Below are 13963 nucleotides of genomic sequence, written 5' to 3' on the forward strand. Positions count from 1 at the left end.
GGCCACTGGATTATTAGACCATAATTTAAAACTATCAATAACTTTGAGCATATTGGTGCAAAGTTGGTGTGTGTGTGTGTGTGGGGGGGGGGGGGGCATTGAGGTAGAATGGAAGTGGGCAGATAATTGATGTCAAATCAAGTCTGTCGTTCTTGGAAATTTCATAGAGAAAGCATTTGTATAAATGTAGCAGTTGTCATGATTTCTCTCATGAATGTTTAAGGGCTTTAATTACAGTTGTTTTAAGTGTTTGCGTCGTTTGATGTGATGGATGTAGTCTTTACGGGCATCTTAATGACTACCACAAGGGGGCGATATCAATTCAGTTCCTTAGTGTTTTTCCTCCTCTTAATATGAGTCATTAAAGTTTGCTAAGATCAATTGCCCTATTTTATATGACTGGCTGTTGAGCTTCCTGGAAATGATATCCTTTTCCTCAACTTGTGTGAAAAAATAAATATTTAGTTCCAATCCAATCTGAAGAAACCTCTGGAACCAGAATGATCTTAGTTACCATGATTTACTTAGTATAAATTTATGACCGCTATACTACACTGACATTATGGCAAAACTTTCCTTCCTTTGATTGTCTTTTTCTTAAGTATCAAGTTCAGAAATTTCTTTTCTTCCAATTTCGTGGCCACCTCAGAAAATTGTCATTTTCTTCGACAGCATTTAACATGCTAAAAATCATAAATCAGTAGAGGTTGCACATCATACTTCAACTTTATGTTAGATATAAAAGAGAGGTTGGCTGATAATAAGTTATCTGATAAGACTATAACAAGAAGTAAAAAAAGTAAGAAAAATGTATGTAAATAAATTCACCACCTTTCTTATTCTAACTTCTGAAGTAACTTAAGAAACTGTACCTTTCAAAAATTGGGAATGGGTCAATATAATTATTACATTCTGCCCTAGGTGTCAATCAAGGGTTCAAAGATATTAATTTGTATAGTAAATGATAATATAATTATCTGAATCCATTGAACGAAGGGCATGGAGTCTCAGCACCTAAGGTATCACCAAAACCAAGAGAGTTACAGCTGCATCACTTACAAGAGTGGCATATTTAGATTAAGCCTGCCAAATTAGAAATCCGATCTAGTTGAAAAGGATGTAGTGCACTTTTTTTGATGAGAAGAAAAATTGCACACGTTGTTAATCCTCGGCGGGGAAAAAAAAGATGTCACTGACGATATTACAGAATGATTAAAAAAACAATTATAACAGTAATTCCTGGAACAGCCAGTCTAATAGAGGGGAAAAGAGGGTTACTCCTCTCACGCACACACTGCAGCAGCTGGCTGTGGCTAACTGTGTCTGGCACGCCGGCGCGTCTGTGTGATGAGTGCGAATAGCGGGACAGAACCCTACCGGCCAGGCTGGGCCAGGCCTTGTCCCTCACAGCTCTCTCAGCTGTTGCAGCTGTGTGGCGTCTTCAGTGCCCACTCCAGGCTGCCCCCACACCCCCCACCCCCCCGTCCTCAGTGCAGGCCACCCTTGTGCCTTTTTCTCTGTGCCACTTATTTTTCCTTCTTTTTTTTTTTTTTTTTCATCCCCTCCTCTATTCGGAATGTGTGCAAGGGCCAGTGCTGTTGGATGGGCTGTGGATGCCAGGGCACCTCCAGTGTGGACGCCCTGGAAGGGTGCCATTTTCTCAGTGTTTTCTGTGCCCCTCCCTCTCGCGCACACACACACACACACACACACACACACACACACACACACAGAGAAAGATAAAGCAAGGGGTTATTTTAATTCACTCAGCACAGACAGCAACAAAAGCAAAACAAGAGTGTGGTTTCCCAGACAGGTGTCCACTGGCATGAACCCCTGTCAACCTAGGGGACAGCAACATACCGAACAAAAAATACAAATGGCTCTGTCTGTCGGTCCCCGTTGCCCTTCACAGTCAGAGTACCAGGGAAATGTTTTTCATTTCCAATTGTTGAAGATGGCAGGAAAATGTGTATCCCCTTTGGCATCAAAGAAAGCTGGTCTCTCTGTGGACACGTTTTAGATATTTCACACACAAAAGCAAATTTGGTCTGGTCTATTGTGCCATTCCTCTTTAGTATCGGGGTCATTAAGTTTGTCTTCGGTACAGTGGATTTTGCTTTTCAAAATAAGATTCAGGATTGGTCATCGCACAGCATTGGGAGTTTTATTTGTCAGCATTTGTAAAGGCATCTTTCCATAGTTAAAAACCATTGACTTTTACTTTATTGGTTTCATAAAAAAACTTTGTTTTAAGGTGTTGCATACTTTACAGGTATATATACTTTTTAGGTTTTGATGGATTGTGAACTGTCTTGGAGCCAACAAGAAAAGTCCAGTTTATATTGGTTTGGAGAAATGGGTGTCGGGAATAACGTGCTTCTTGTCAAAAGGATAGGAGAATTTCTCTAATTTGCACACCACCAAAGAACTTGCTCTTATTTTAAAATCCGCAGGCATTTATTTACTTTAGAATTACCTGCCAGTTCAATTTACTAATAGCTTGTGTCATATGAAAGCAAACCATCAGGAAGGCCTGGCAGGGCGCTAAAGGATCACATGACCAGTATATGGTGACTTGGTGACCTCTGTTAGGATAACATGACCCTTTCCCTCCCACCTCCTTCTCTTTCCTTTCTCTTCCCAGCACGGAGAGTGTCAGGAGGAATGACCGACACCAAAATTGTACTTGTTGAACATTGACCGTTCTATTTATAAGTCAAGCACTTTGCCATCTCCTACTGTCACAAACCTTGCAGACGCGGAGAGAGAGGCCGTGGGTGGGCAGGTTGGGTGGAGGAGAGCCTCGTCTGAACGGCAGATCTGTTCAAATCTGTTTTAATCTAAGTGCTGTGGACTGTTTGGCCTGCTTTGATGTATACTTTGCAGATAATTAGTAAGAACTGGGTCAGCGTGGGGCAGGGGGAGAAAAAAAAAAGCCTCTCTTATTTTGTAAGCGCTGTCAAATACCATCGCCAATTTGCAAGTGAGCTATTCGTTCTCTGCATGGAAATGAAACAAAAATAAACACATACAGAATGCATTATTCATATTTCCTCCCTTTGTAAGTCATTATTCCTTTTAGATTGAGAACAAGTCGTAATTGTACAGTAGGTCATACACAGAAAGAGCACATTTGACACACAAAATTCTCAGGTTTTCAAGATAAATGTCGCACTTCCAGTTTGTTTCCGACCAGCTTCCCCCTTTCCTGTCTCCCCCCCAGTGCCAAATCTCCGTTACCATGTTGTCAACAATAGGCAGAAAATCAGTTCAAGTCCGGTCCTGTGTGTGTGTGTGTGTTTTTTTTTAAATCGGTGTGCAGGAGCAGCATGTGCACTCCCTTGTCAGGGCAGGGCGTATTGTAAACACAGCAGTGAGGGAGAAAACAACAGTGGATGATGTCGCTCAGCCTCTTGGCCTCTTGCCCTTCCTGCGCACCGCTGCTGTCACACACCAGGAGGTGCGGGGCACCAACACCAACCCCCTCCCTCCGCTCCCACGCCGTTTCCCCCTGCCTCTCCACCTAACGAGTGTTTACAGAGACATGCTGATTTCTATTAATCTGGTTCTCGTCCACCGGGGTGGGTGGAGGGGGTGGGGTTGGTGAAGGTGACAGTTTTTGCTGCTGGTGAATGGTTTGTCTTGGACAGGGGCAAGCTGGAGGAGGGGAGGGGGGAAGGGGGGGGGGTCGTATTCTGACAGATCGGCACTCGACACCCCAAGAGCTGCTTATGCTGAGCAGATGTGGTCTCGCAGTTGTTGCTCTTAGTAATTATCCTCATTAAGCGAAAGCATGTGCCAATCAAACGCCTTTGAGATGGGCCGTGGAATCGGGGGGGTCAAAGCGACTTAACGCCGGCTGTCTAACGTGCGTCAAAAGCACGCCTCATTTGGACTCATTAGTAGATTAAAGACACAGCATGTTCGTGCGCAAGGCGGAGAAATGAGTAGTGGTAGTGACATTATTACGGTTCATTTAACTTTGAGGACCAGCAGACCGTTTCATTACATCTAAGTATTATGTAATCATTATCTTTAGGGAGCGTGGTACATGAGGAAATATTATGCAAATGTGTCTCATGGAATTTTACAAATTGACAATGCAGCTCAGTTTAAATTGATCTATGAATCAAGCAAGTCCCATGTGACACAACAGAGACCGAGATGAAAAAAATGCACTGCCCAAAAAGGGAAAAAAGAGTGGATGAGAGAGAGAAAGAGCAAGAGTGAGCGTGTGTTCAAAACTAAGATATATGAAGTCTTCATGTCTATGAACTACCATTCATTTTCACTTTGAAGTCCTGCGATCCGTAGTAAACTGTGATTGCATGTGACAGTCGCACAGAGTCCTGCTTTATAATGATGAATACTCCCACAAAGCTCCTCTACCATGTGTGGCGCTCGGATGGCGCCATTAACCCCTTACCCCAAGAGCCGCTGGAATGACACGCACATCTCCAGGCTGCTTTGGGGACGCATTTCAACAACCCCACCGAAAACATTGTTTTTCTTTCTCAGGATTTTTGTTTTTATTTTAGCTCCATATTTAAATCAAACTCAAAAACTAAAAGTAGATATGTGCTTTCTATGGGCAAGTTGTTGTTTTAGTGATTCAAATTTCAGATTTTTAATGACTATAATTTAGAATGCTAACACATACTCTGAAAAGTCCCATGCTAAATTCTTTAAAACATGTTTATTGTTTCGCCATTGCTGTTCAAATCAATCTAAACATTCAAATGAACATGACAAACCTCTCAGATGTGTGCATTTTATCCAAATCCTACCACACAGCAAGGAATTTCTTTCTCAGAAAAAAAATACTTCTGATTTTTGTTAACAGACAGCTCTTTAGCACAGCAGGTCACCCCACTGACACATTTTGAGTGATGGGCGATTTTCGCAGTTTTTCATTGCTTGTTGGTTCTCATGTAGGGATATAATTGGGCAAACTTCACACACTCACATCAGTGCAGGCAGGAAACCAGACAAGTAACCATAAACCAAAAAATCATGGCACGCATATGCAGACTGAAAAAACGTATCCCAGAAGAAGACTAAAACTGTAAACAAACCGGCTTTTAAACAAGACAATTTCTCTGGGTCGCAGGCCACAGGCGCCAAGTCAAACATACGTGCGGAAAACCGATACAAACTTTTAACACATGGGTCAGGACCGAGCGCTTTGAACTGGGAAGGAAAATGCAGTAGATGTGCCAAAACCCTGTTTAATTAAAAATACTTAGGTATCCAGCGCACATTTCTGAGTGGCCCCTTGTCAAAATCCATGAGACCCCTCCGCCAATCTTCTGGCATATACTAATTACATAGTTTCCACTGATGCAGGGAAAAATGTGCAGACTCCCAGAGCCTAGACAGCCTACCAGCAGCAGCTGGTGTTAGAGGCTCAGTTTTGCTCTCACTTCTCAGCTCTGATCATGAGCAGCCAAGGCTAGTGCTCTAGTACTCTCTAGTACTCTGTGAGAGGGAGATGTAGCCCCTTGTATCACTTCTGCTACTCAGGATATCTCTACACATACATCCAGAGTTTAAGGGAAAATTTGCAGAAGCGCAGTTTCTGCAGAATGTCTTTCACATACAGCAGTAAAGTGTGTTGGATGATACAGTGGAGCGTTTTTAAAATCAAGTATTATTTTTTTTATCAGTGTTTTCTTAGAATTACTTAGAATATTATTGGTTGGGTCTTGAACTTTATCAGACTATCCAAAACATGTAATTTTGCTTCATTTTATTTGGGCAGTCTACTTTTTTTTGCTCAGTATAATTTTCTGCATTCTTTCTTTACCTTCACTTAGATATTGGACTGACACAAAAACAGTATAATTTAGGAATATATTCCTCAAAAAAATTATACTCTCATATAATAGAAAATATGGACTGAAGCGTTACTGCATATAAAGGCAATGACCATAGGATGTAATTTGTTTCTATTTTTTATATTTGTCAAATTTGTGGACTTCTTTTTTTTTTGTTCGTTGCCATTGTATACACCGTTGCGCCTGTGGTAGCAGGGAACATCTGTTTCGCGCTTGTTGTTCCTCTTGGCTGCTTTTCAATTGGATTTCCTCATGCAGGTCCAAAAGCTGTCACCTCTGCCAGGCTCTGTTAGCTATCACTGCTGGCCCCTATATTAAGTAGGGGTTTCAGGGCTAACCTAATAACTCTCGCTCCGCCTCTGACTGATCACAAGCGGGGCTGGCCCAGTGTGTAGCAACCCCCTGACTGAGAAGGACTGGGTGGCCCATAGGTCTGCACACATGCCCAGGCACTGGTGCACACACACACACACGCACACACACAAACATGCTCTCACACAGAGACACATACACACACACGCACACACACAAACATGCTCTCACACAGAGACACATACACACGTACATAGGTATGCTGAAGACACACTTAGGCATGCATGCACACACATGCATTCATGCATAAACACATATAAACAAATGAAGTCTCAGACCAAACACTCCCACCCACACACACACACACACACACACACACACACACACACACACGCACACACACACACATGTGAGCACTCATACACAGACAGATGCATTTGTGTATTCCCACACAGATACTGTTCCATCTATGTGCCTCTAACCATATGTATCTTGTGTACAGTACGCATGTGAATACAGGTTAAGGTGTTCCAAGCCAATTTCAAACCCCCACAGCCTCTTCTTTGTTTGTGTATGTGGGCGTGTATGTGCTGTCACACAAAAAGTCAGTCTTACATTGTGTTAGAAAAGGTTTTATTTAAACACTCTTCTGTAAAGAGAACCATCAACTGCAAGTATGACATTTGGAGTTTGGATTGTTGGATGCTTGCCCCATCACTCCAACTGGCACTGTGTTGATAGATTAAAACTAAACCATGATGTTATGTTTGGTGCTATAATTGCAATGGCAACTGTTACAAATTGTGACGGCATATTTAATATGGCTCCCAGCCTAAAAACGAAATCAAATTAGTGTATAATTTCCATTACGTTGCTAGAAGAGTGATTTGGCAAAGGTTTCCACAAGGGTGAAGGCACAATTGCCAGTTTGTGTCTCAAGAGGGACCTGCGTTTTCAAATAGTATATGCCAAGTTTAGCTGTTGGTGATTATTAAATGTCCGACAGGGATCCAAGACAGCGAGTCTGGGAGAGCCGTGTCAGTGTCTGCACTGGATATGTTGCTATTTATTAGCAATCAGTTCACCTCTGATAAACCATTAATTTCCCCTTTCCATTCTGAATTCCCTTTGCTCTTCGATTCAGTTAGGATTGACTCTTTGTGACTGTGCAGCTTCTAGATATAGAGTTGTGTTCCACCCAGGTTCATCTGGAAAGGTTTCTGGAGCCATGTATGATTTTGTGAAAGCATTCCTGGCGGAGCGAGCTTGCCTTGGGTTCTAACAGAGGTTCTGTAGTATAACCAGCTGGACCTGTTACAAAATTTGATATAATTTGAGGGTTCTGGGATGCATCAACTGAGAGGCTGAAACTGACATCCAGATTTATTTGAAGGGCTGTGAGCGGTTAAAGTGAAAGTTGTGTATACAAGTTAATTAAACTGTTTTCATGTGGAAGGGTCAGAGACATTAGCAGGTCTCTTAGAAAAAGTGTGAACTTTTTTCCCTCCTCCCCAAACGTGGGCATTTTAACCTCTTTGTCTCTTATTTCCATAATTACTGCCATATGCCTTCTGCCTTGTGCCTGCCTATGCTGCTCACTCCCACACCCAGACCAAAGAGCTCTCCCGCCGCACAGCACTGGGCTGTGCTGCTCCTTACAGCTCGATCTGGATTGATTCCGGCGGGCGCTTGGTGTAATATGATTGTGGGAGAAACTTTCAGTTTCTTTCACTTTTGTGTATTTGTTAGCATAGAGCTATTGATGTCGAACATGCTTTTAAGGCTGCACACAGAGGTGCAAATGCACACATGTGCGCACACACTTGTATGCAAACACATACACACACACACACACACACACAGACAAACAGACACACACAGGCACACCTACCACATGCACACACACACACACACACACACACACACACAAATAAGCACTCAGAAACACAAAGAAAACTCTTTACAAATATTGTGACCTTGAAAATCCTTTTGATAGCACAACAGCATTGTAAACAGTGGATTTGTATTATGCTTATTATGTTCCCAAGACTCAGATAGAAAACATTTCTAGTTGTACAGAGCTCTTTAGCTCTGCTTTTTATTCCTTGTATTTCAACAGCTAGAGTGGTTAGAAAATAAGCTGTTTTATTTTGCTCCTCTGTTTCTTGTGTATCTAAGTGATTATTAGGTCATTTTAAAACACTGCAAAAACACAATACAAATTCAGAGTATATAGGGTAATCTAAAATGAATTTAAACAATGTTATTGTTTATTAACATCATCATTTACACACTTGAAATTGCTGTCTGTGTTAGTGCACAAATTTCATTCATTGAAGTCACATAACCATTACTAAAAGAGTTCACAGTGTCCTTTGAATATGTAAGGAATTAAGATGGTGGTGATTACAGTTGTATTTTTATTCACAAATGATGACATCCTTTGCATTTAGACCTCAGAGGAGGTCAAAGAAAATGTTTTTTCAACGGTATAAACATGGTATCGTTTTGACTTGCACCAGTTGTGTTCGAAAGTGTCCAAAAATTGTGTCAGAAGATCCGAGATGCGTCAAGTTGCAAGTTTAAATCAGATGTGCAATCAGATAAACATCCTGGACTGGCTAAACTGGAGTATACACTTTCACTCACTCACACACACACACACACACACACACACACACACACACACACACACACACACACACACACACACACACACAAACACACACACACACACACACACACACACACACACATAATACTAGGAGTAAACAGATCCTCTTTAGATTGCAGATGCTTCTAGTCATCTGGTAAATGGTGATATTTGTGTGTGTGTGTGTGTGTTTGTAAGTGTGTTTGTGAGAGAGAGAGAGAGAGAGAGAGAGAGAGAGAGAGAGAGAGAGAGAGAGAGAGAGAAAGTATGTGTGTGTTACACTCTTAACCTAACCTTCAACTGCTGTTTGAAATTACTGTCATAAGTGCCGGCACCCAGTGACTCAAGTGATGTCATCCAAATCAACACACAGCAATTAAGAGCTGAGTAAACCGAAAGGACGGCTTTGTTGTTGTTACACTTTTCAACAGCCTTCTCTCATCACAAGGAAGTGTGATGTACCACATTGTACCGAACAGAATAGTGAGATGGCCACTAAACTGACAAAGTATTGTATTTAAATAGACACTGAACAGCTGCATGAAAACAAGAATTGATTGCCAACTTTAGTTTATATCTGGGAAATAAATACAACAAGAGCTGTAGATATTCACAGGCAGACAGACAAACAGACAGAGACAGACACTGAATGAACATGCTTCTCGCCTTCGCACCCACCCTATCCTTCCATCCCTGTCACCCATCTGGTCAGGTCCATTTGGCGCAGGGCTGGTGTCACGAAGCGATATATATACGCCCGGCAAAAATAGAGCGCAAGCCACTGATGTTGCCTACACACTGTGTCCCCTTAATCATAGTTTTCATTTCAGTACATTGAAATTTCTGTTACCAAGGACAACGTCATAAATAAAAAGGTTTGTGAGGATTTTTACCTGCAAGCTGTCTAACTTTGCGCATTAAGGGGCAGAGGAGGATAGGCTAGCAAGGAGTGGGGGTAAGGGAAGAGGATGTGGTCATCTGTGAAAATTTATAATCATTTATTATCTAGAGCTCGGGGGTTAGAGTAGGCAAAGTAAGTAAAAGCATGAGGGAGCACATCTATAAACAGGGGCCAAGAAGGTCTTAAATGAAAAGCCAAAGTGCATTTCTGGGTCTTGTCACAAGGTAATGAGGACCTAGGGCCCTTACTCATTGTAGTGTACATCGCATTCACTCTCAATCGTCAGGAGCAGCAGTAAATGCTGCCCTGATATATGGTCTCAAATTTGGAAAGAATTTATCTGGGCTCAACATAGGAGGCGATGGGTGTGTGGAGACGCCATGGAAGAGGAGGGAGGGCTGACATGCTTGAGTTGTCTCTGCTAAAAGCTTTATTATACTTTTGGTTTTATTTTCTCTGCAATAATATAATGTGTGAAAGGCGGAATAAATGTTATACATCTGTCTTTGTTGCAATGATCAGTGCTCCTTGTTGCGAAGTTTGCGAAGAATTTTAAGTAAGTTTTTAAACATTGATTTTAGAAATGGTGTTTATTATTGCTGCTAATAATATCCTTTTGAGTTTATGGACTGAATCTTTTTTGACCTCATCTATTTGGGTTTATGAAGGGTAATATGTAGCCACTGGCTGCCTGTTTTTCTGGTGCACTTGCTCCTGTTTATTTTAATGAATATGGTTTCTCAGCTCGGCTGCAACGCATTGTGTTCTCCAGGGTGGGGTATGTTTGTGGAACGCAATGTTTACTGGCTTTAACTTTTTAAACATACAATTGTTTCCTAATTAGTTTATGCTGTAATTAATTTATGCATTTTGTTTGATGTATCGCAATACTTTGAAAGCAGCTGTGTCGATCCCGTTGCATAAATTTCTATCATTTTTGAGTGGAGTTCAAAAGAAAGAATAGTGTGTTCAGAGAAACAGTGCATTTAAATAATATGCTCCATTTTTACATGTTTGTTTTTAGCTGAAAATTAATGTATTAACATTTTAAACAACCTATCATCATTGTTTTTGATGCAATTTATTTTTAACTCAATTATATTGTAATTGATCATTTTTCTTAATGTACTTATGTTTTCCCACTTTGTTCACTATAGAACAAAAGATTAATTACAAATGAGAGAGATGATCAAAAACATGATAATTAATTTGAGGTACTAAGTAGGAAATTGCAAATCTAATGCAAAACAATGGGTTATATATTGCAAATTACCACCCACTGTCTCTGGGTATTGATACCAATTGTGAGTTACCAGCTTTTTGCACCACAAAGCATTTCTCAGATGGCAACAATGATCCTCACACAAATTGTATCACCCTCTGGGCTCTGATGTACCTTTAACCCTTAAAGGTGTGGGTTTTTGAACATTCTAACATAAGATTCTGTTCCGCAACAATTTAATGTTCTGAAATTCTACGTTGAACCCAGATATAGAACGTTCATTTCAGTTCATCTCACTCACCTTACAACCCTTTTCTTTTCATAGTACATGAGTTGTATTGTGTTGTTACAAGGGTCAGGTACTTTTTTGTTTGTATCATTCGGTGATAAATGGGACACGGCCTGACACAGTCCCTCGCAGTCGCCAACGCAGCAGGCCGATCTCCAGGGACGCCCTGAGGGATCAGAGGAGTTTGGCAGGCACTGGGGGAGAGGTGCCATCTCCAAGAGGGCTGTCTGACACCCTGACTGGGCCACCAAATCATGTTGTCAATGGTGATGCATCGAGATTTCGCACTGGCAAATTGGATGTTCCAAACTCTTGCTTGATGGATGGCGTGAGCTGTGTCACCCCCCCATCAAAGTTGCCATCAGAGTTGAGCGATATGAATTGAAATGAACAAAAAAAAAAAGTACGCTTCCTAACTAGGTGAGATGCACACTTTCCAGTGCAGATTGGTCATGTGACCCACATGTACATGCATGCAACTTTGGCCTTGGGTTAAATTGCTCAGCATGGAAGTTAGGTTAGTCTTTTTTGTCTTGTTTTTTTTTTTTTTTTGTTCTGTTTCCTACAAGTACCTAGAGCTTCACTCCAAAGCTGTCTTTTGTCCATTGTCCTTTTTTATAAGTCTTGTTGAATTGACGGAATTACCATTACTGTTCATTGCGAATGCTCAGCTTGTAGACTCCATTATGACAACAATGAGGAATAATAGGAAATATGGCTACTTTTTGTCATCAGATGTGCACCCTTTTGTGCATCCAAGGGCATCCTATTCTAGCGCTAACCCAGCACTGGACACAGTTTTTTGCTCGTCTGAAATGCCTTTCTTTATCCATCTGCACCCTCCATTATTCTCTGTCTTTTTTTCCTGTGGATTAATCTCGATTAGCAGTCTCCCTCTCGGTTTGTTCTCCACCTACATGTCCTCAGTCTCCATAGGGAAACAAATGTCAGAAGAGGGCTCTCGAACCTGAAATATTTGTGCAGCCTGAAAGACTTGGGAAGACCTTGGGAGGTTGAGGCCTTTGATTGGGTTTGGAGGATGAGCAGTGTGCCTGGGCGCACGCGACGCTTCAGCTGGGGTACTCCAGTTACAAAAGTGATTTGGAGCCGTTCTCTCCCTTTATTCCAACAAGGACTGCAGAAATGTGGCTGTTTGTGTTCAATGCTTGTTTGTGTGTAAGTGTATGTGTGTGTGTGTGTGTGTGTGTATGTGTGTGTGTGTGTGTCTGTCTTTTCACTCCATAGAGGCTGCATACAGTATGTGTAGAACTTTTTGTAAGCTTTTTGTTGTTTGTTTGTTCTTGCTTTCCATAAAGACATTTTATGTCTTTTAATGTTAATGTTTTATGTCTTTTAATTTAATGCATCAGTTTGCATTCCTTTTTCACTTAAGAGTTGGCGAAAACATTTTCTTTCTTTTAATCTCCATTCTTCTTATTCTCTTTCTCTCTCTCTCTATCTTTCTTACACTCTCTCTCTCTGTCTCTTTTTGTAGGGTCTCTTCATCTTCTTGATCTATGGGGTCTACAACACAGAGGTGAGTCTCCACTGACTCAAGGCTGACAGAGTGAGTGAACGAGAGAAATGACAAGTTTCTGATCGCCACCCCCCACCCCCTCCCCCCTCCCTCCCATCACCCCCACGCACCGCAGCTCAGGCAAGGGAATGAGGGAGTGAAAGAGAAGGTATGGGGGAGCAAGAGAACAGGGGTGGGGGTAGTGGATGAAGGAGGCACACTAGAGAGAGAGAGAGAGAGAGAGAGAGAGAGAGAGAGAGAGTGCGTGCGTCTCTTTCTCGCTTGAGCGTCCTGCTGCCCTTCATGCTTGGGCTAACTTATATGCATCCAGACTCGCCATTAAGCTCTGACACCCTGGGATAAAGGGCTAGTCATTCCTCACCCACATTGGCTAATATTTCACTGCCTCTTTAAGTTTTTAAACTCATGGTCCTCCATTTAACATTCTGACATTAGGGCTCTGCAGGCCCCCCTACAGCATCCCTGGTCGGAGCGTCTGCTTTAGGAAAAGAATAAATAGCCAGAGGAAAAATGTGTGTGGCACTGCTGTGCTGGAAAAGTGAGTATATATGATATTGAAATGGCTAGTTATTACCATTTAGATTCTGTTTTGGAGTGGGGGGGGGGGAATAAATGGTGAATTTTTTAGGCTTTAATGGATGAGGATCACCAGAGAACAAAATCAGTCAACATAAAAAATGGCCTCCTTTTTATTCAAATGTAAACTGGTACTGCCTAAATATGAATAAGTGTGCAATTTAGGGAGGCTTTAAGTACAGCCGATGTAAGACATATAGTTTATGCGGTATGTTTCTCCACTTTTATAGTATTTTAGTCGTTTTCTGAAATATTTGTGAGTCAGGTCAGAGCAAGTAAACTGACGTTTAATCCAGTTTTCAGTGCTAATGCGACAGATTCTTTTCTTTTACATTCATGAGATACCCATGATTGTCTCTCACAAACATGTTAGCACCTCAGAAGGTACTGGTATTAAAAGAGCCCCCCCCCCCCGCCCCCAGCCCCCCTGTCTGTGTGAGCTGTGAGCAGTGGGCAAGGTTATGCACACCCTGGGCACAGAGCAGTGAGTACCGAACCTCTTTGCCAAATGTCTCACCACCTCAGTTAACGTTTGGTGCACCATTTTGCTGCTCTTCCGCCTCCCTCCTCCTTGTCCCCCCCCCTTTTCTTTCATTTGTTTTCTTTTTTCACCGCTCCACAAAAGCAATGTGA

The 13963-nt window shown here is 41.8% G+C and overlaps 1 protein-coding gene across 1 annotated transcript in view; it reads left to right on the forward strand.

Moving 5' to 3' along the window:
* Positions 1-13963, forward strand: part of LOC121678472 (adhesion G-protein coupled receptor D2) — a 72102-nt gene that overhangs the window by 19355 nt on the left and 38784 nt on the right. The window contains exon 21 of the mRNA XM_042058070.1: positions 12713-12754. Within this exon, the coding sequence (XP_041914004.1) occupies positions 12713-12754 (42 nt within the window). The remainder of the gene's footprint in view (positions 1-12712; positions 12755-13963) is intronic.

This window comes from Alosa sapidissima, chromosome 12, assembly GCF_018492685.1.
Source record: "Alosa sapidissima isolate fAloSap1 chromosome 12, fAloSap1.pri, whole genome shotgun sequence".
NCBI lineage: Eukaryota > Metazoa > Chordata > Actinopteri > Clupeiformes > Clupeidae > Alosa > Alosa sapidissima.